The following is a 21,476-nucleotide window of genomic DNA, read 5'->3' as shown; positions in this document are numbered from 1 at the left end:
TATAGAAATATACCTACAGTCTAAGGCTTCCCTAGCCTTCTAAGAGAGCAGATGGACAGATCCACACTGTAGACGTAGGACTTCCTTTTTACATTAGATTTATTGCAGTTGAGGTTTACTGGGTGTTTGGAAAATTTGAGCAGATCGCACAGGACCATCGAGGGTGAGAGAGGGGGCTTCATGTCATTCTAAAGCAGCAGAGATAGGAGGCTGGGAGTCCAGTCCAGTTTGGTGCCAATGGGACAGGTCCCTTCCAGGACCATTTTCACCCCTCTAGGACCCAATTACATTCAGACAGTCGGACAGACGGTGCCACCATGCATCATCAAGTTGGACCACAGATAATCCAAGCACATTCTAAACTAAAAAAATACTTATAGTGAAATAAATATATCTTCTATTCAGAATGCCATAGTGTCATTTTAACATTCCAGAAAAAAATCCAGTGTTCTGAGAAGGTGTGTCAATGTAAGATGTGTTATTTTGGTGTTAAAAGAGTATATTACATTCATAACTAAAACAAGGCAACTAGGGAGCTAAATATTTACCCTACACCTTAAACTCTTGGCTCCTACAGTAAATATATCTCCTCTTTCCGATCATCCTCATCAATTACTCTCGCACCTCTTTCCTCCTCCCTCGTATTTTGCCTTTCCTCTCTGCTTGTGCATTAGACCAGGGAGTGAAGTCAATATATGTGTGATAAGGCAGACTTGTATGTTGTCCCTAGGCCACGTCCTATGAACCTCTCTACAGAGGAGGCAGAGAAACAACCCTTAACAAGCACTTCAGCAGTGGGAGGGGGTACTTGCAGGCTGGGGGAATGGTGGGGTGTTTTGAGTGGGTTAGTAGTGCAGCACAGGGGCAACCCTGCTAAGGAAGCGGGGTAAACCAACAGTCAATCTATTCACTTGTCTTTTCTCTTCAAGGTGGGTGGCTGTGGTGATGTGTGAGGCTGGGGTTGTGGTTTGGGCGTAGCACTCTCCCTCTTGGGAGTGTTGTTGAGGATGTCCAGGCTCCGGCGGCTGGACGAGATGACATCAGCCACAAACTTGGTGCAGTCCGCACAAACATCCCGCAGGCTGCAGCCACTGGTGTACAGGTGGGGGAACTCCTCCTCCACAGACCGGCGGGAGAGAGTACACAGAGATCTGTGGAGAGGGAGCGAGGTGTTACAATCCATCAGGGGAGCACTCAGTATATAACATGACGAGGAACCTTCTGGGCCTGGAGTTTTTCCAGATCAGGTCACATGGTTTGGAACAACTCCAGGCCCTTCCCATCTGTAGGGGTTTGCAGGGGGATGTTAAAGATGGACTGAGGAGCAATCAGATGGGTAATTACTACATAAAGGCTGCTTAGAGATCTGGATGAAGCAGAGGCATTATATAACAGATGCTGAGAGATCTAGAGGAAGGACAGTGATTAGATTGAGCATGTAAATTACTATTGGCTGGGGTGAGCAAAGACTTCTTCTGCTGAGTTAAAGACAGTTCAGTGGCCATGAAGACGGACAGACAGATAAGACTCACTTGTAGACCTCACTCTTGCGACCATGGCTCTTTGGGCTGCTGTGAAAGCCCACAGTGTAGACTGGGATGTGGGCCATCTTCTTGGAAGGAATCTTCATCTGTGGCAGAGGGCGAGGGAAAGCAGAGAGTTAAAATAGGCATGGGTGAGGTGGAGGATGAGGAAGAGGAGGAGTAGGAGGAGAAGTAGGACGTTTAAAGAACTTAGTGAGATCATATCGGCAGAAAGTGAAGAGGAAATGGCAGACTTGATATGATTAAGAAATATGAGAAAAGACAGGGCTATGTGTATGAGGGAGAAACAACGTCACAAGACATCAGCCACATACCACAGACACGACACCCAAACCATAACCTCATACAACTCAGAACATCACTGTACACAAACACAAGCAAGGAACCACCAAACATAACCATACACACATATAGCATCCCATACAACAGAACACACAACAGAACCTCAAGGCACAATCACAAAATGTATTCAGAACCATGAACTTACAAAACACAGAACTACACAGCACAGACAAACTACAATCTCACACAACAAACTCAACAGCCCAGACCTCAAACCTACATAGCACAGAACCACAAATCCAAATGGTCTGGTGACTAAGGCATAGATCAAAATAATTGACATAATTAAAAGCACAGAATAATATTATGAGCCAACACAGAATATGTTAGATACATTTGGTTGTAAAATAGATATTTTCAATACAAACAACATTAACAAAAAGCACTGAAAAAACATTACACATTCAAAGAACATGAATTTGCATTTACACAGACAAAGAAAAGGGGACTGTAGGATACCTTTGCACTGCAGAATCCACAGACAGACCTGAAGGAGAGAGAACCACAGGGGCAGAGTTAAGAATCCCCTGAATTACACTACCAAAAACACATAGAACACTATTCAATCAAACCCACAATGGTATGTCAAAAACATTATTATTGTGCTTCTTGAGCAGAGAGGGACCAAGTTTAAATGACTTGATTATGGTGTTATTACAAAAGGAGCATGTACTAATATAATACTACATACTGTGTAGTGTGTACTCACCTTTTACAGAGCAGGCAGGTGGATGGCCAGGAAAAGAGGGGGAACTTAATTCTGCAGCAACAGCACACCTGGGAGACACATGCATATACTGTCGATAGGACCTCACTCATAAGGCTTTGAGAGAACATTTTCATACTGTAGATAGAACCTCGCTCATACATTTTGCTTTGAGAGAACGTTATCATACTAGAACCTCGCTCATAAGGCTTTGAGAGAACGATATCATACTGTAGATAGAACCTTGCTATTAAGGCTTTGAGAGAACGCTACCAAAGGATGTGACGTCACTGCTTGTACCTTGCCTCTCCTAAGATTGTAATACAGTTCCTTGTTCTGTAGGTACTTCTCCATCTCTGCTTTCACCAGCACACGACGCACATTGATGACCTCATCCACTGTTAAGGCAAGACTCTCCACTGGGTGACTGAATTCCTCCTTACAGAGAGAGATGGGCGGGAGGGAGTAGGTAGAGGAAGTTAGCTAGTATAATTCAATGGGCAGGCCAGGTTGAAGTGGAGCAGAGAGCACCCAGTGTGGAGAGATTATCAAAGATAATGGGCCACTCACCATCCACTGGTGTTTATTGCCATTCCGAGAACTGGAGCCGGTCTCAGCTCCCTCTGTGGTCTCATTCACTGAGCTGAGAGAGAGACGGGCAGGGGAGGGTGGCACCCAGCCTGGCACAGGAAGAGAGGCTGGGAACAGGGAGATGGAGACACAGATGAGAGAGAGAGAGAGAGAGAAGCTTTGAATCACAGTCCATGTTCTTCTATTGTGTCAGAGCTCTGATCATCCAAAAGTGTATGCTACATAAATTAGCTGTCAATTAGATAAATGAGTCGTGACATGTTTTATCTATTTGTTTTTGGTGGGGTTTAACACATGCTGCAAATCAGATCACAGTGGATCTTTGATGAGTATGATACGAGGTCAGTTTTTCTAACATTCAAGAGAGGAACTAAATTGGGGCCAGAGGAAATAAAAAGTAGGCTAGGTATTAGTAGAAATACTTTCTACAGGATATAACCTCTAAGACTAAGTACCAACCTAGGAATTGGTATTTGAAAGACTCACCTGTCTTTATGCAAAATGGAAAGGAAGAAGGCGCTACGTAACCCTGAGAAATAAATGTGTGGACTCCTATGGCGTCTAACCAGACCATAGGAGTCTACAGCCTTGTTAGAGCTAAGATTAGAGCGAGTTAGAGCCGGGTTAGAGTGAGGACCAGAAAACTAGAAAACAACAGCAGGCTACATGTAGGCTAATGTAAACCAGCTGCTTATGATGACATTGTTGACATTTCTGGCATGTGTGTGATGAGAAAGGGTTGACCTCCCCCTAGTGGCAGAACAGGAGACGTCGCTGAACCACCTTTGTTTTTGTCCTCTCCTAGCTACGGTAAACACATATATCACAAATGAAGGGGTGTATAAGGTGGTTGTGATATGACAGAAAAACATGTATCAAACCAATTAACTGTTGTCCTTCTAGCATTTTACTGAGCTAGTTCCTATCTGTACGTCTTTATAAGTTGATTAGTATCCATCACAAAACCCTTCAAATGAAATAACACACAGCAGTAACGCCTTTTAACCTGAGCAAGAAATCATTGTAAGCAATTTACGGAATGGATTGACACACATTAGGCCTATATGTGATTGCCTCCTGACATTGAATAAGATATAAACACTACAACAAACTTTGTTCAAAAGTGTTTACAAAATCCTCTATTGCATTTTTTTTTTAAACAGTTTAGACTAATGTTTTTTCGATTGCAATTAGATGATTTTTTGTCAGGCTTGCTTTCTAACACAAATAAATATTTGACATGACAAAAATACCAATATATCTGTTTCATAAACCATATTACCGTAAGTAGTCTAATGAGTGGCTCTGCAGTATCACATGAATACATATTACAGTAAATGTCTCCCTCTGCTGACCAATACTGACCTCTGTGCGTGGAGGGTGGCCCAGCCCCTGAGAGCACGTGTAACCATGGTCTCTCACTCCTCCGCATCACGGCCCCTTCCAGATGGGTGCAGTCGGACAGAGAGGGGAGCATCTCCCCCCTGAGCTCAGCCAGGTCGTGTTCTGAGAAGGAGCGGTCCCGTTTCATAGATGTGGGAAAACTCTCAGCACGGCAGAGCTCCCCACTGTCTGGAGACTCCTCATCCTGCAACAGCAACAAGACAGGAGGACAACAGTAAGGAGGATGAGGTAGAGGGGGACAAGGAGGGGGGAGGAGGAGAAGGTGGAGGAGGTGGAGGGTGTGATGGAAGTGGAGGAGGTGATGGAGGTTGAGGAGGTGATGGAGGAGGAGAAGGAGAAGGAGGTGATGGAGGAGGAGGTGATGGAGGTAGAGGAAGAGAAGGAGGTGATGGAGGAGGAGGAGGTGATGGAGGTGGAGGAGAAGGAGGTGATGGAGGAGGTGGTGGAGGATGAGGTGATGGAGGAGGAGGTAGTGGAGAAGGAGGATGAGGTGATGGAGCAGGTGGTGATGGAGGTGGTGGAGGAGGAGGAGAAGGAGGTGATGGAGGAGGAGGTGATGGAGGTAGAGGAGGAGAAGGAGGTGATGGAGGAGGAGGTGATGGAGGTGGAGGAGGTGATGGAGGTTGAGGAGGTGATGGAGGAGAAGGAGAAGGAGGTGATGGAGGAGGAGGTGATGGAGGTAGAGGAAGAGAAGGAGGTGATGGAGGAGGAGGAGGTGATGGAGGTGGAGGAGAAGGAGGTGATGGAGGAGGTGGTGGAGGAGGAGGATGAGGTTATGGAGGAGGAGGTGGTGGAGAAGGAGGAGGAGGTGATGGAGGAGGAGGTGGTGGAGAAGGAGGAGGAGGAGCAGGAAGGAAAACATGACTGATGTTGTAGTTGTTATTTCTCAGTAAGAGGTAGTACATTTAAATGAGAAAACAATATAGTTTCTCTTCTATTTTCCGTCTAACCTCCAACATGTTCATCTCCTCCATCTCTTGAAGAGTAGGGGCTTTGAGCAGAACACGAAGACGAGAAGGGGGGCGGGACCCTGGCTTTGAGCCTGACAGGTCAATGCAGGAAGTAGATTTGAAATCACACGGGCAAGTGTGTGCCAGACAGGGCAGGGAGCCAAACGCTGGCGAATGAAACAACACACAAACACTGAACTCTCAAACACATTTCGCTTAGAATACATTTCACAATATGAACATACTACATGTGTAGCTCAAAGTATTAATGTAGTGACAGTGATGTTCATACATCTTTTGGAGCTGGGTGGGTCCACAGGTTTCAGTTTGCGCTGTTGTTTGATTTCAGCCAGGACACGTTCATGGAGGGACTGCTTCTCCTGAGGAGGGGGGGGCAGGTTTCGCTCTGACGCCTAACATGCAACACAACACAACACACAGGCAGACTGAGAACACAGGAGAAACAGACACAGACACACATTACCCAGTCTCAGACTATGACACCTTGTGACACACAAGGTACTGCCACAGCCACACTGCAGTCACGTCAACAAAATACATTGTAGTGAAAGGGACACTCACTGGTTTGAGTGGAGGGCGAGACCTGATGAAGTCCAAAATAAGCTCATGGGCATTTCTCTTCACCCGCGTAGGGATGTCACCATCCACCTACAGAGGGAACATGAGTGAGGTCTGGGACATAAATACAGGAGAAATAACTACTTGATCCATTGATCAAGAGTCTTCTTATCAGTATCAATACCCAGCTCACCATGACTTTCCGCAGCTGGAACTTGCGGGTGCGGATGTCCTGCATGAGCATCTCAAAGGGTGTGAGGCTGAACTCAGTGGGCAGAGGGTCAAACTCCTGGTCCTGCACCTTCTTCAGCTTCACCCCCTGTCTCAGCTCCTTCATCAACTGGACCCAGAGACGAGTCTGAAACACACACACACACTCATGTACCTCACACACACACCCCATCAACCCAATGAAGGATCATACAGTACATACACATATCCTCATATACACACACAGTGACACAGACAAACACACACAATCCCTGCTTCTCACCCAGTCTGTGTGTTTAAGTGCATCAATCTCAGCTCTATCTTCCTGAGGATCGTCTGTCTTGATCTTCTTCAACATCTACAGAGAAATGAGAATACACTGATAATAACACCACTATTCAGTTAAGAATGATTTCAGTGCTTTACATGTGAGTGATCTGTAATCTCTGGTATAAACAAAATCAGGAACATACCTTCTTGGTATCTCGGATTTTGGTCAGGAAAGTTTGTAGCTCCAGAGTCTCAACAAACAAGGCTCGGCACACGGCCTGGTAGTGCTCAGGGGCAAGTGCAGGGTTGGCCAGTCTGGAAGCGCAAAGTGTCATCACCTGGCGTAATGTACCCACTGGCCTCATAGACCCCTCTTCTCCCTCCTCTTCCTCCTCCTCCTGACCACTGTAGCCCTCATCTGTAATTCCGTTGCCACCACCACAGTCAGCCCCCAGGATGTGATCTCCCCCTGCCATGCGCTCAATGAGCCGCTCCAGCTGAGGACTCAGCTCCCGCTCCTCACTGTCATCCAGACCCCAGTCCAGGGCCTGGTAGATGGCCACGCCCAGAGACTGGACCAGCTGAGGAGACAGATTCAGGTGATCAAGGAAATAAATAGCAGTGGACAACAAGCTGTTAGGATAGAGAGGACTGGAGGGCTGCTTGAAAGATATATATGAAGACTGGCAAAGCAGGGGTGGCATCATAGTTGAGAAGAGAGGAGAGACTGACATTTACCTGTCATGACAGTGTGTTGTATGTTACAAGGTGGGGATGATGGGTTCAGAAACTCACCTGGCGCTCTGCGATAGGTGGGAGGGGAGGTCCGTCTGTGTCATCTATGAAGACAAAAAAGTAGGCATGCAGCTGCATAACTAACACTGTTTTATGCTTGCGCTCCTCCCTAATAGGGTCTAGAGTTTTCCATCCATCTCACACATTTTTGATACAATACATGGTTAAAACGATAATTTCGATCTATGAATTTGAGAGCGGTTACATCCCCCCACACAGCTTTGTTGTTGTTTGAATCCCAGATTGCCCCTTTGACTTTGAATTGTATGGGTAAAATTAAGCAATATGGCCCGAGGAGGTGTGGTATATGGCCAATATACCACGGCTAAGGGCTGTTAGCATGCACGATGCAACGCGGAGTGCCTGGATACAGCCCTTAGTCGTGGTATATTAGCCATATACCACAAACCCCGAGGTGCCTTATTGCTATTATAAACTGGTAACCAACGTAATTAGAGCAGTAAAAATAAATGTTTTGTCATACCCGTGGTATACCACGGCTTTCAGCCAATTAGCATTCAGGGCTCGAACCACTCGTTTTATGAATATGATTAGACAATATGATATACAGTGCCTTCGGAAAGTATTCAGACCTCTCGACACTTTTTCCACATTTTGTTAGGTTACATCCTTATTCTAAAATTGATTAAATCGCCCCCCCCCCCATCAATCTACAATGACAAAGCAAAAACAGGTTTTTCAAAATTTTGGCTAATTTATTTATTTTTAAACAATGAAATATCACATTTACATAAGTATTCAGACCCTTTACTGAGTACTTTGTTGAAGCACCTTTGGCAGCAATTACAGCCTCAAGTCTTCTTGGGTATGACGCTACAAGCTTGGCACCCCTGTATTTGGAGAATTTCTCCCATTCTTCTCTGCAGATCCTCTCAAGCTTTGTCAGGTTGGATGGGGAGCTTTACTTCACATTTATTTTCCGGTCTATCCAGAGATGTTCTATCGGGTTCAAGTCCGGGCTCTGGCTGGGCCACTCAAGGACATTCCGAGACTTGTCCCGAAGACACTCCTGCATTGTCTTGGCTGTGTGTTTAGGGTTGTTGTCCTGTTGGAAAGTGAACCTTCGCCCCAGTCTGAGGTCCTGAGCGCTCTGGAGCAGGTTTTCATTAAGCATTAAGGATGACGCTGTACTTTGTTCCCATTCGTCTTTGCCTCGATCCTGACTAGTCTCCCGGTCCCTGCCACTGAAAAACATCCCCACAGCATGATGCTGTCACCAAAACGCTACACCGTAGGGATGGTGCCAGGTTTGTTCCAGTCGTGACGCTTAGCATTCAGGCCAAAGAGTTCAATCTTGGTTTCATCAGACCAGAGAATTTTGTTTCTCATTGTCTGAGAGTCTTTAGGTGCCTTTTGGCAAAATCCAAGCGGGCTATCATGTGCTTTTTACTGAGGAATGGATTCCGTCTGGCTACTCTACCATAAATGCCTGATTGGTGGAATGCTGCAGAGATGGTTGTCCTTCTGGAAGGTTCTCCCATCTCCACACAGGATTCTTGGTCACCACCCTGACCAAGGCCTTTCTCCCCCGATTGCTAAGTTTGCCGGGCGGCCAGCTCTAGGAAGAGTCTTAGTGGTTCCAAACTTCTTCAATTTAAGAATGATGGAGGCCACTGTGTTCTTGGGAACTTTCAATGCTGCAGTCATTTTTTGGTACCCATTCCAAGATCTGTGTCCTGGAGCTCTATGGACAATTCCTTCAACCTCATGGCTTGGTTTTTGCTCTGACATGCACTGTCAATTTTGGGACCTTATATAGACAGTTGTGTGCCTTTCCAAATAATTTCCAATCAATTGAATTTATGACAGGTGAATTCTAATCAAGTTGTAGAAACATCTCAAGGATGATCAATGGCTCAATTTCGAGTCTCAAAGCAAAGGGTCTGTATACTTATGTAAATAAGGCATTTCTGTTTTTTATTTTTAATACATTTGCAAAAATGTCTAAAAACCTGTTTTTGCTTTGTCATTATGGGGTATTGTGTGTAGATTGCTGAGGATGTTTTTTTTTAAAACCATTTTAGAATAAGGCTGTAACTTAACAAAATGTGGAAAAAGTCAAGGGATCTGAATACTTTCCGAAGGCACTGTATAGTAGAAAATGCTGACAAAATGCGAAATTTTCCCACCATTGATCCCGTATGACTCTAGAATGCGCATTTTTCATTCTATAGTCGTCAAATTCTATATATCTCATGTGCTGCAGTCACAACTCATCTAGCCAGCAATGGCTCAGTTTTCTGCGTGTACAGAGAAGCGCAGGGCTCAGATGTCATTAATGACACCCGGGAGGCCTGAAACCACACGTTCAGCACATTAGTGCTGCAGAACCCAAGACTAGTGGAGAGGCCTGGGTGAGGGCTCAGTGATGCTACTTCTGTCCAGAACAAAGCGCTGAAAGCAGGACTAGGTCCAGATAAACAGAGCCTGTCTGAATAGATCTGCACCGTGGACAAAGAGTTGGCCTGACACAGTCATAGTACTGTTCTCTCTCAGGAGGGTGAAGACATTTCTGTTCAAGCCCCTCAGAAGCTGAGTAATAGATCCTTTTTGAAGCAGTTAGATAGGTTTCATTATGGCCGGTTAGATTCACGTAACCAATGACACAGACAGTGGCCATGTCCGAGTACCCATACTAGCATGCTACATACTTAAACTGCATACTCATTTGGCATTTGATCAAGTACTTTCAGAGAGTCGAAAAGAGAGATGCCCAACTCCGGAGAATATCTGTCTCCCTTCAGCAGGTGGCTTTTTTCATTGTTTCACCAACCAAGCAAAGAGTTTTTGTATGGAGGTCAAAGAGAGTGTCGAATTTGGTCAACAACAAAAATGAATGGCTTATTTGCTAGGTGAGGTTAATTTGATCGAATAGAAGTTTCGTAATGCTTAAGTTGTTAGGAGTCTACTGATATAAGTAGGACACGTGACTTCCTGGCAACTTTGAGAAAAAACACATTATTTCGGAGTTGTCTCAAGATGACAATGCATATTCATGGTATGGGGCTAGTAGCATAGCATCTCTCTCCAGTGAATACAAGCGGTTGACGTCAACAATCCTCATTGAATATTCAAAAAAGGATTACAATAATGAGATGTATCCACCAATCCAAAGAAAGGATAGGCAGGAGCTAGACAGCCCGCCGGCCGCTTTGTGGACAACGACTCCTATTGTTAGGGCGGAGAGACATGTCTTGTCAGCATATGCATCATCTTTGGTAGAATTCACTCATCTTTTTTCAGACTCACGTGTTTGACAACAGCTGATAATCAGATAAATTGACGTGCTTAGATGATGCATTCGGAGTACTATTTTCAAAATGTCACATACGCTGGTATGGGTATTCGGACATGGCCAGTGTCTCGTGAGAGAACATTCTTTCATCATGTGTCTGTCAGTTGATGATAGTTATTTCTCTTTCAGGCAATGTTTTCAAGATTCCATCTCTTTTGGAGCTGTTTTATGTTTGCTGCCCCTGTGATTTCCCCCACATTCAAAATATGGACCTGGAATCTGTTGTCATAGAAATATGGGGAAGAAGACATAAACATTAAAAAAAACGCACAGGGAGTTAAACATTTGTAAAAGTGCATCAAAGAAAACTATTACAGTCACGTCAAACAGTGCAGCCAGAATATCAGAAAAGTAGCTGCATTTGATCGTTTTCTAGTGACATTTATTTGGATATATCCGTAACAATGAGCTAATGATGCGCAATTTCACCTGGCATAGAAGATGTGCTCTCTCGTCAGGACACTGTTGTTCAGAGGAGCTAGCCAACAACACAGCTAACACAATCACTTCAAACTGAAGCTGGAAAGACAGCAAACTAGCTGCATTTCGTTTCGTTTTTACCTGTTTTCTATTGACCTTTTTTTGTACAGTACCAGTCAAAAGTTTGGACATCTACTCATTCCAGGGTTTTTCTTTATTTTTACTATTTTCTACATTGTAGGATAATAGTGAAGACATCAAAACTATGAAATAACACATATGGAATCATGTAGTAACCATAAAATATATTTTTGATTTTAGATTCTTCATTCTTGGCATTCTCTCAACTAGCTTCATGAGGTAGTCATGTGGAATGCATTTCAATTAACAGGTGTGCCTTGTTAAAAGTTGATTTTGTGGAATTTCTTTCCTTCAAATGTGTTTGAGCCAATCAGTTTTGTTGTGACAAGGTAGCGGTGGTATATCAAGAACTTTGAAAGTTTCTTCAAGTGCAGTCGCAAAAACCATCAAGTGCTATGATGAAACTGGCTCTCATGAGGACAGCCACAGGAAAAGAAGACCCAGAGTTACCTCTGCTGCAGAGGATAAGTTCATTAGAGTTAACTGCACCTCAGATTGCAGCCCAAATACATGTAACAGACACATCTCAACATCAACTGTTCAGAGGAGACTGAGGCCTTCATGGTCAAATTGCTGCAAAGAAACCACTACTAACGGACACTAATAATAAGAAGAGACTTTCTTGGGCCAAGAAACACGAGCAATGGACATTAGACCGGTGGAAATCTGTCTTTTGGTCTGATGAGTCCAAATTTGAGATATTTGGTACCAACCGCCGTGTCTTTGTGAGACGCAGAGTAGGTGAACGGATGATCTCTGCATGTGTGATTCCCACCGTGAAGCATGGAGGAGAAGGTGTGATGGTGCTTTGCTGGTGACACTGTCTGTGATTTATTTAGAATTCAAGGTACCCTTAACCAGCATGGCTACCACAGCATTCTGCAGCGATACACCATCCCATCTGGTTTGCGCTTAGTGGGACTGTTTTTCAACTGGACAATGACCCAACACACCTCCAGGCTGAGTAAAGGCTATTTGACCATTTACATTTTACATTTACATTTAAGTCATTTAGCAGACGCTCTTATCCAGAGCGACTTACAAATTGGTGCATTCACCTTATGATATCCAGTGGAACAACAACTTTACAATAGTGCATCTAAATCTTTTGGGGGGGGGGGGGGTTAGAAGGATTACTTTATCCTATCCCAGGTATTCTTTAAAGAGGTGGGGTTTCAGGTGTCTCCGGAAGGTGGTGATTGACTCCGCTGTCCTGGCGTCGTGAGGGAGCTTGTTCCACCATTGGGGTGCCAGAGCAGCGAACAGTTTTGACTGGGCTGAGCGGGAACTGTGCTTCCTCAGAGGTAGGGAGGCGAGCAGGCCAGAGGTGGATGAACGCAGTGCCCTTGTTTGGGTGTAGGGCCTGATCAGAGCCTGAAGGTACGGAGGTGCCGTTCCCCTCACAGCTCCGTAGGCAAGCACCATGGTCTTGTAGCAGATGCGAGCTTCAACTGGAAGCCAGTGGAGAGAGCGGAGGAGCGGGGTGACGTGAGAGAACTTGGGAATGTTGAACACCAGACGGGCTGCGGCGTTCTGGATGAGTTGTAGGGGTTTAATGGCACAGGCAGGGAGCCCAGCCAACAGCGAGTTGCAGTAATCCAGACGGGAGATGACAAGTGCCTGGACTAGGACCTGCGCCGCTTCCTGTGTGAGGCAGGGTCATACTCTGCGAATGTTGTAGAGCATGAACCTACAGGATCGGGTCACCGCCTTGATGTTAGTGGAGAATGACAGGGTGTTGTCCAGGGTCACGCCAAGGTTCTTAGCACTCTGGGAGGAGGACACAAGGGAGTTGTCAACCGTGATGGTGAGATCATGGAACGGGCAGTCCTTCCCCGGGAGGAAGAGCAGCTCCGTCTTGCCGAGGTTCAGCTTGAGGTGGTGAGCCGTCATCCACACTGATATGTCTGCCAGACATGCAGAGATGCGATTCGCCACCTGGTTATCAGAAGGGGGAAAGGAGAAGATTAATTGTGTGTCGTCTGCGTAGCAATGATAGGAGAGACCATGTGAGGATATGACCGAGCCAAGTGACTTGGTGTATAGTGAGAATAGGAGAGGGCCTAGAACAGAGCCCTGGGGGACACCAGTGGTGAGAGCACGTGGTGCGGAGACAGATTCTCGCCACGCCACCTGGTAGGAGCGACCTGTCAGGTAGGACGCAATCCAAGCGTGGGCCGCGCCGGAGATGCCCAGCTCGGAGAGGGTGGAGAGGAGGATCTGATGGTTCACGGTATCAAAGGCAGCAGATAGGTCTAGAAGGATGAGAGCAGAGGAGAGAGAGTTAGCTTGAGCAGTGCGGAGAGCCTCCGTGACACAGAGAAGAGCAGTCTCAGTTGAATGCCCAGTCTTGAAACCTGACTGATTAGGATCAAGAAGGTCATTCTGAGAGAGATAGCAGGAGAGCTGGCCAAGGACGGCACGTTCAAGAGTTTTGGAGAGAAAAGAAAGAAGGGATACTGGTCTGTAGTTGTTGATATCGGAGGGATCGAGTGTAGGTTTTTTCAGAAGGGGTGCAACTCTCGCTCTCTTGAAGACGGAAGGGACGTAGCCAGCGGTCAAGGATGAGTTGATGAGCGAGGTGAGAAGGTCTCCGGAAATGGTCTGGAGAAGAGAGGAGGGGATAGGGTCAAGTGGGCAGGTTGTTGGGCGGCCGGCCGTCACGAGACGCGAGATTTCATCTGGAGAGAGAGGGAAGAAAGAGGTCAAAGCACAGGGTAGGGCAGTGTGAGCAGGACCAGCGGTGTCGTTTGGCTTAGCAAACGAGGATCGGATGTCATCAGCCTTCTTTTCAAAATGGTTACACGAAGTCATCCGCAGAGAGAGAGGAGGGGGGGAGGAGGATTCAGGAGGGAGGAGAAGGTAGCAAAGAGCTTCCTAGGGTTAGAGGCAGATGCTTGGAATTTAGAGTGGTAGAAAGTGGCTTTAGCAGCAGAGACAGAAGAGGAAAATGTAGAGAGGAGGGCGTGAAAGGATGCCAGGTCCGCAGGGAGGCGAGTTTTCCTCCATTTCCGCTCGGCTGCCCGGAGCCCTGTTCTGTGAGCTCGCAGTGAGTCGTCGAGCCACGGCGCAGGAGTGGAGGACCGAGCCGGCCTGGAGGATAGGGGACAGAGAAAATCAAAGGATGCAGAAAGGGAGGAGAGGAGGGTTGAGGAGGCAGAATCAGGAGATAGGTTGGAGAAGGTTTGAGCAGAGGGAAGAGATGATAGGATGGAAGAGGAGAGAGTAGCAGGAGAGAGAGAGCGAAGGTTGGGACGGCGCAATACCATCCGAGTAGGGGCAGAGTGAGAAGTGTTGGATGAGAGCGAGAGGGAAAAGGATACAAGGTAGTGGTCGGAGACTTGGAGGGGAGTTGCAATGAGATTAGTGGAAGAACAGCATCTAGTAAAGATGAGGTCGAGCGTATTGCCTGCCTTGTGAGTAGGGGGGGAAGGTGAGAGGGTGAGGTCAAAAGAGGAGAGGAGTGGAAAGAAGGAGGCAGAGAGGAATGAGTCAAAGGTAGACGTGGGGAGGTTAAAGTCACCCAGAACTGTGAGAGGTGAGCCATCCTCAGGGAAGGAACTTATCAAGGCATCAAGCTCATTGATGAACTCTCCAAGGGAACCTGGAGGGCGATAAATGATAAGGATGTTAAGCTTGAAAGGGCTGGTAACTGTGACAGCATGGAATTCAAATGAGGAGATAGACAGATGGGTCAGGTGAGAAAGAGAGAATGTCCACTTGGGAGAGATGAGGATTCCAGTGCCACCACCCCGCTGGCTCGATGCTCTAGGGGTATGCGAGAACACGTAGGCAGACGAGGAGAGAGCAGTAGGAGTAGCAGTGTTATCTGTGGTAATCCATGTTTCCGTCAGACCAAGAAGGAGAGTGATGGAGTGCTGCATCAGAAGACCACAATCACCCGACCTCAACCCAACTGAGATGGTTTAGGATGAGTTGGACCACAGAGTGAAGGAAAAGCAGCCAACAAGTTCTCAGCATATGTGGGAACTCCTTCAAGACTGTTGGAAAAGCATTCCAGGTGAAGCTGGTTGAGAGAATGCCAAGTGTGTGCAAAGCTGTCATCAAGGAAAGGGGAGGCTACTTTGAAGAATATAAAATATAAAATATATTTTGATTTGTTTAACACTTTTTTGGTTACTACATGTGTAATTTCATAGTTTGATGCCTTTATAATTATTCTACAATGTAGAAAATAGTAGAAAATAAAGAAAAACCCTGGAATGAGTAGGTGTATCCAAACTTTTGACTGGTACTGTATATCTCCATAAAAACGATGCCAGCTGATTTATGATTTCGACTGGCTGAGAAAAGCTGCCTGCTTGTCTGTCTCGACCGGACTCCCTACATGTTTATTACATAGCTGGAGATCAAATTTCCATGTTGAAACAATGTTGCAAATGTCAGAGAGACAGACATCAAGGTTTATACAAACCTCCGCTGTTGAAAATCAACTGCTAGTCTAAAATAAATTGGAGATAATGTTAGATGCTTTTTACAGTGGAGATCAAGTTTATAAATTGCCTGGCTGGGCTGATGAGACAGTCGATTGCCCAGTGAAATGGAACAGAGTAAATAGGCATTTCAACTTCATAGTTTTAGCCAGTGGTAACTTGTGGAATAGACACCTGCTGGAATGTGGTTTTAACCAATCAGAATCCAGGATTAGACCCACCCGTTGTATAATATAAAGCACACCCTTAGTAACCTTGACCCTGAACCAACAATCCCTGTAGCCTACTTCATTATCTTCATTACTCACTCATTTGCAGAGGTTAAGTAGCCTAATTGTGATGACCAGACAGGTTGTGATCTGTGATTAAAGTAAACTGTACATAAGTAAACTGCAGTGTTGGGGAGTAGTGACCTATGTAGTTCAACTAGTAATTTAACTACATTTTCCAGTAGCTTGTTGGTAGTTCAAATAATTAAAATCTAGGTAGTGTTTTCAGTAGTTAATTACTTTTCTTGCCATGCAGTGGTGTAGCTAACTACTGGAACTACACACTACTTTTTTAGCAAAAATTAAATATGGGTGAAGTAGGCAATCATTTCCTTTCTTTTTCGGCATCAGACCAGCCTAATTTTCATTTGAAACATTGTTTTTGTGTTTAACCATCATTAAGTTTGCCGATGACACAACAGTGGTTGGCCTGATCACCGACATCGATGAGACAGCCTATAGGGAGGAGGTCAGAGACCTGGCCGTGTGGTGCCAGGACAACAACCTCTCCCTCAACGTGATCAAGACAAAGGAGATGATTGTGGACTACAGGAAAAGGAGGACCGAGCACTCCCCCATTCTCATCGACAGGGCTGTAATGGACCAGGGTGAGAGCTTCAAGTTCCTTGGTGTCCACATCACCAACAAACTATCATGGTCCAAACACACCAAGATAGTCGTGAAGAGGGCACGACAACACCTATTCCCCCTCAGGAGACTGAAAATATTTGGCATGGGTCCTCAGATCCTTAAAAGGTTCTACAACTGCACCATCGAGAGCATCCTGACTGGTTGCATCACTGCCTGGTAGGGCAACTGCTCGACCTCCGACCGCAAGGCACTACAGAGGGTAGTGCGTACGGCCCAGTACATCACTGAGGCCTAAGCTTCCTGCCACCCAGGACCTCCATACCAGGCGGTGTCAGAGGAAGGCCCTAACAATTGTCAAAGACTCCAGCCACCCCAGTCATAGACTGTTCTCTCTGCTACCGCATGGCAAGCGGTACCGGAGCCCCAAGTCTAGGTCCAAGAGGCTTCTAATCATCTTCTACCCCCAAGCCATAAGACTCCTGAACATCTAATCAAATGGCTACCCAGACTATTTGCATTGCTACCCCCACCCCCTTTTACGCTGCTGCTACTCTCTCTTATTATCTATGCATAGTCACTTTAATAACTCTACCTACATGTACATATTACCTCAATAAACCAGTACCCCCACACATTGACTCTGTACCGGTACCACCTGTATATAGCCTCCCTATTATTATTTTACTGCTGCTCTTTAATTATTTGTTACTTTTATTTCTTATTCTTATTTCTTTTTTTCTTTTTTTTAAACTGCATTGTTGGTTAAGGGCTTGTAAGTAAGCACTTCAATGTAACGTCTACACCTGTTGTACTCGGCACATGTGACAAACACCATTTTATTTTATTTGATAATAAGCTAAATTGCACATTCTGTTAACATGCAGTACTATATTTGGTATTTGGTATTTTATTAGGATCCCCATTAGCTGTTGCAAAAGCAGCAGCTACTCTTCCTGGGGTCCACACAAAACATGAAACATAACACAGAATGACATAATACAGAACATCATTAGACAAGAACAGCTCAAGGACAGAACTACATACATTTTTAAAAAGGTACATGTAGCCTACATATCAATGCATACACACCAACTATCTAGGTCAAATAGGGGTGAGACGTTGTGCTGTGAGGTGTTGCTTTATGTGTTTTAACCAGGTTTGCTGTTTATTTGAGCAATATTAGATGGAAGGAAGTTCCATGCAATAAGGGCTCTATATAATACTGTACGTTTTCTTGAATTTGTTCTGGATTTGGGGACTATGAAAAGACCCCTGGTGGCATGTCTGGTGGGATAAGTGTGTGTGTCAGAACTGTGTGGGATTTTCAACACATTCATGTTTCTTATAAAAAGAAGAAGTGATGCAGTCAGTCTCTCCTCAACTCTTAGCAAAAGAGAGACTGGTATGCATAGTATTTCTATCCGCCCTCTGATTACAATTCAGAGCAAAACATGCCGCTCTGTTCTGGACCAGCTTCAGCTTAACTAGGTCTTTCTTTGCAGCAGTGGACCACACGACTGGACAATAATCAAGATTAAACAAAACTAGAGCCTGCAGAACTTGCTTTTTGGAGTGTGGTGTCAAAAAGCAGAGCATCTCTTTATTACGGACAGACCTCTCCCCATCTTTGCAACCATTGAATCTATATGTTTTGACAATGACAGTTTACAATCTAAGGTAACGCCAAGTAATTTAGTCTCCTCAACTTGTTCAACAGCCACACCATTCATTACCAGATTCAGCTGAGATCTAGCACTTAATGAATGATTTGTACCAAATGCCAATGCTCTTAGTTTTAGAGATGTTCAGGACCAGTTTATTACTGGCCACCCATTTAAAAAAAGACAGCAACTCTTTGTTGACTTCATTAGCTGTGGTTGCTGATGCATACTGTATATGGTTGAATCATCACCATACATGGACACACATGTTTTGTTTAATGCCAGTGGCAGGTCATTGGTAAAAATAGAAAAGTGTAGAGGGCCTAGAGAGCTGCCCTACGGTACACCGCACTTTACATTTTTGACATTAGAGATGCTTCCATTAAAAAGAAAACCCTTTGAGTTCTATTAGATAGAGAGCTCTGAATCCACGATATGGCAGAGGTTGAAAAGCCATAACACTTTAGTTTTTCAACAATAGGTTATGGTAAATAATATCAAAGGCTGCACTGAAATCTAACAGTACAGCTCCCACAATCTTTTTATTATCAATTTATTTGAACCAATCATCAGTCATTTGTGTCAGTGCATGTTGAGTACATGTTGAGTGCCCTTCTCTATAAGCATGCTGAAAGTCTGTTGTTAATTTGTTTACAGAGAAATAGCATTGTATTTGGTCAAACCCAATTTTTACCAAATGTTTGCTAAGAGCTGTATGACCCCAAAGTGACTGTTCTTGCAATTTGTAATCTATGACATTTCAGATTTACATATGATACTTTTTCACAAAGTAGTTTGGATGTAGGGAAGTACTTTTAAAAGTAACTTCAGTTAAGCAAACTATATTTTTCCTAAGAATAGCTTTAATTGGTAGCTTGGAAAACTCTATTTTCAGAGTAGCTTCCCCAACACTGGTAAACTATACCCATACTGACCAACTGCATCAACAATGCAATATAATTGGCTCATCAGCAAGGACACAAATGTCCCATACATATGCAGTATGTCCTTTGTTGCGCTCATTAAATTGACTGACTCTCTTCTGTAAATGACTCCATAAGTGTAGACAACAGAAATATTCAAGAAACACTCCTCCTAAGTAAACAACTCCCAAGACCAGATGAACACAGGGACCCTGTAGTGGGATATCAATCACTGTCAGTGCTATTAATTATGATTTACATTGTTCATTATAGAATTTGGTCATTTCGCAATAGTAATAAAAACAAAAAAGTATTTATATATTTGGTACAAACATTTGGCCAATACAATTCTGACTCAGCAACAGATCTATAGCCTAAACTATTGGATTCGTTTTTGTCCAATGTGTTGTGATATCATTTCTGCGTTTTCTTTAGGCTACTTTTATTACCGCTACAAAGTAGCCCATTTAAAATGAAACAGAACATTAGCATAGTGAGTGATAAGGTGATTTCATATTTTTCTCTCAGTTGAAGTAATATCCATAGTCACCCTTAATGTTACAACATTTCGTAATCTACTACCCTGCTATCGTTTTCCACTCCCTGTTGTATCCTTTATCTTATCTTGTCATAGCTCGATTCATTAGGCTATGTTGTATCCTTTATCTTATCTTGTCATAGCTCGATTCATTAGGCTATGTCAGCAACTCTGACCGAGTTTTTCTTTGGGCCCCGGCCCCGCAGTGCACTCAGGACAGTTCTTTTCTTGGGATCCTTTAACCGAATCACTTGTGAATGGGAAACAGATCACAAAGCTACCTCTACCTCTAACTCTAAACCTTCTTTAGCAGATACAAGGGGGGATTTGTACTGTATGAATAATTGATCATTTCCCTACCCGTATAATCCAAGCCATTTCTGGTTGGGGAGTGCTACTGACGCATTGATCGTGAATTTCCCATTCAAAACAATATTGAATGTTGAAATTACAGCATACAAATAGTGAATCAATATCGAATTAATTGAGAAATAACTGAAAGACCTAAAATAAATGAGACTATATTGTAGGCCTAGGCTGGTGTTAATTAAGGTATTTTGGTACGGCAAAGGGCAGTAAGGAAGTTAGATTAGCTAACAGAGCTCTCTTACGGTTGTTGCAGGGCTGTTGTTGTAGGGAAACCATCCCATCTCTGAGTAAGAGTATAGAGGACGGGTCCTTCACCCGGGAAACTCCACCTGTCACAGTGGCCGGGCGCGGCATCCTCAGCCCGCTGCAGCATTGATAACACACAGCCCAAGCCTGCTCCTCGTTAATGGGCTGCTCGTAGGATTTCAACACTTCTTCAAGAGACAGTTCCCTGGGGTCGCTCAGGTCCCGAGCCTCTGCCCGGTCCGTGGGAGCGGACACCCTTGAATCTCCATCCTTGGCGCTTCTGTTTGTTGATCTGGCCATGGCTGCGGTAAACTACCGATCCCATTGCTCTGTGGCCATTATCTTTTCACTCCGGGTTCCTTCCTTCCCCACAGCACGCCAACTCAACTGCCACAGCTGCGAGTTACCATAACAGCAAATTAAAGCGATCTTTGATCTGCAGGAATGTCAATCAGCACCAAGGAAAGGAGAGGAGGCAGGAGGAGGAAACCTTACGCTAGTGGCGCAATCAACCTGCAAGGAGAAAATCTTGTTGAAAATGTTTGACCACCAGCCAGACGAGTGCTGGTAAACAATGACGAAGAGATAGATAAACCCTTGAAGATGATTGTAATTGAGAGAATAGACCATACGCTCAGGTTTGACAGTCCGGTCCCCGAGATGATCCGCTCCGCTGCAGTGCATCCCCGCATCCCCTGTGCTCCGCCCGTCTCACGCAGCCTGAGCGTCATCCAACAAACCCACAAATCTGTCGAAGTGGCGACTTCGACGCTGTGAATGTCAGCCCTTACATGCATATTGTTAGATAAACAAACAGAAGTAGTGGATACATCACATAAGCAACTCAATCCCCCGATGTTTAGGCCCAAGGAAATCGGTCCGATTGTAGCCCAACATTACATAGCCAGAGCTTGTAAAGGGTTTTTAACTCTCAGTAGTTATAGACTGTTCATATAGGCTAGTCTATAAATCAATAATACATTTGTAATAAACATTGTTTGAAAATGTGTCATAGCTTGAATAGGCCTTAAACCATTCACAAACCCTCCATACACCTTTTGTATACACTTTATAAAGAATATATTAATATTACAGTTATAAATTGACATTTTCTTTCCTTTGATTTATTCATGCACCAGTTGGTCCAAAAATAAATA

At 44.7% G+C, this 21,476-nt stretch overlaps 1 protein-coding gene across 2 annotated transcripts; it reads right to left on the bottom strand.

Annotated features, from left to right (window-relative positions):
• Nucleotides 1-81: 81 nt before the first annotated feature.
• spire2 (spire-type actin nucleation factor 2) lies at nt 82-21,021 on the bottom strand. Of its 2 annotated transcripts, XM_029696201.1 has the most exons (16): nt 20,952-21,009; nt 20,316-20,832; nt 7,392-7,435; nt 6,800-7,177; nt 6,610-6,684; nt 6,310-6,474; nt 6,120-6,206; nt 5,830-5,950; nt 5,538-5,704; nt 4,549-4,771; nt 3,163-3,290; nt 2,893-3,030; nt 2,596-2,663; nt 2,346-2,373; nt 1,533-1,630; nt 82-1,151 (listed from the first exon to the last, which is right to left on the bottom strand). In XM_029696201.1, the coding sequence occupies exons 2-16, from the start codon at nt 20,617-20,619 to the stop codon at nt 908-910; spliced, it is 2,268 nt and encodes a 755-aa protein (XP_029552061.1). In that variant the 5' UTR covers nt 20,620-20,832; nt 20,952-21,009; the 3' UTR covers nt 82-907. The 2 variants fall into 2 exon arrangements, with proteins under 2 accessions (XP_029552061.1, XP_029552060.1); XM_029696200.1 differs by having other exon boundaries at nt 20,316-21,021.
• Between the last annotated feature and the right edge of the window lie 455 nt (nt 21,022-21,476).

This window comes from Salmo trutta, chromosome 17 (genome assembly GCF_901001165.1).
Source record: "Salmo trutta chromosome 17, fSalTru1.1, whole genome shotgun sequence".
Classification (NCBI taxonomy): Eukaryota; Metazoa; Chordata; class Actinopteri; order Salmoniformes; family Salmonidae; genus Salmo; species Salmo trutta.
Note: the sequence above shows the minus strand (reverse complement) of the source record. Positions and strands in the feature narration are given on the sequence as shown.

Excerpts from the sequence above, each read along its gene's own strand:
- spire2 (XM_029696200.1), bottom strand. The coding sequence starts at position 20,619 with ATGGCCAGATCAACAAACAGAAGCGCCAAGGATGGAGATTCAAGGGTG. Across the intron at positions 2,664-2,892 it reads ACAATCTTAGGAGAGGCAAG|GTGTGCTGTTGCTGCAGAAT; the intron begins GTACAAGCAGTG and ends TGTGTCTCCCAG. Across the intron at positions 1,152-1,532 it reads CGCAAGAGTGAGGTCTACAA|ATCTCTGTGTACTCTCTCCC; the intron begins GTGAGTCTTATC and ends CCCTCTCCACAG.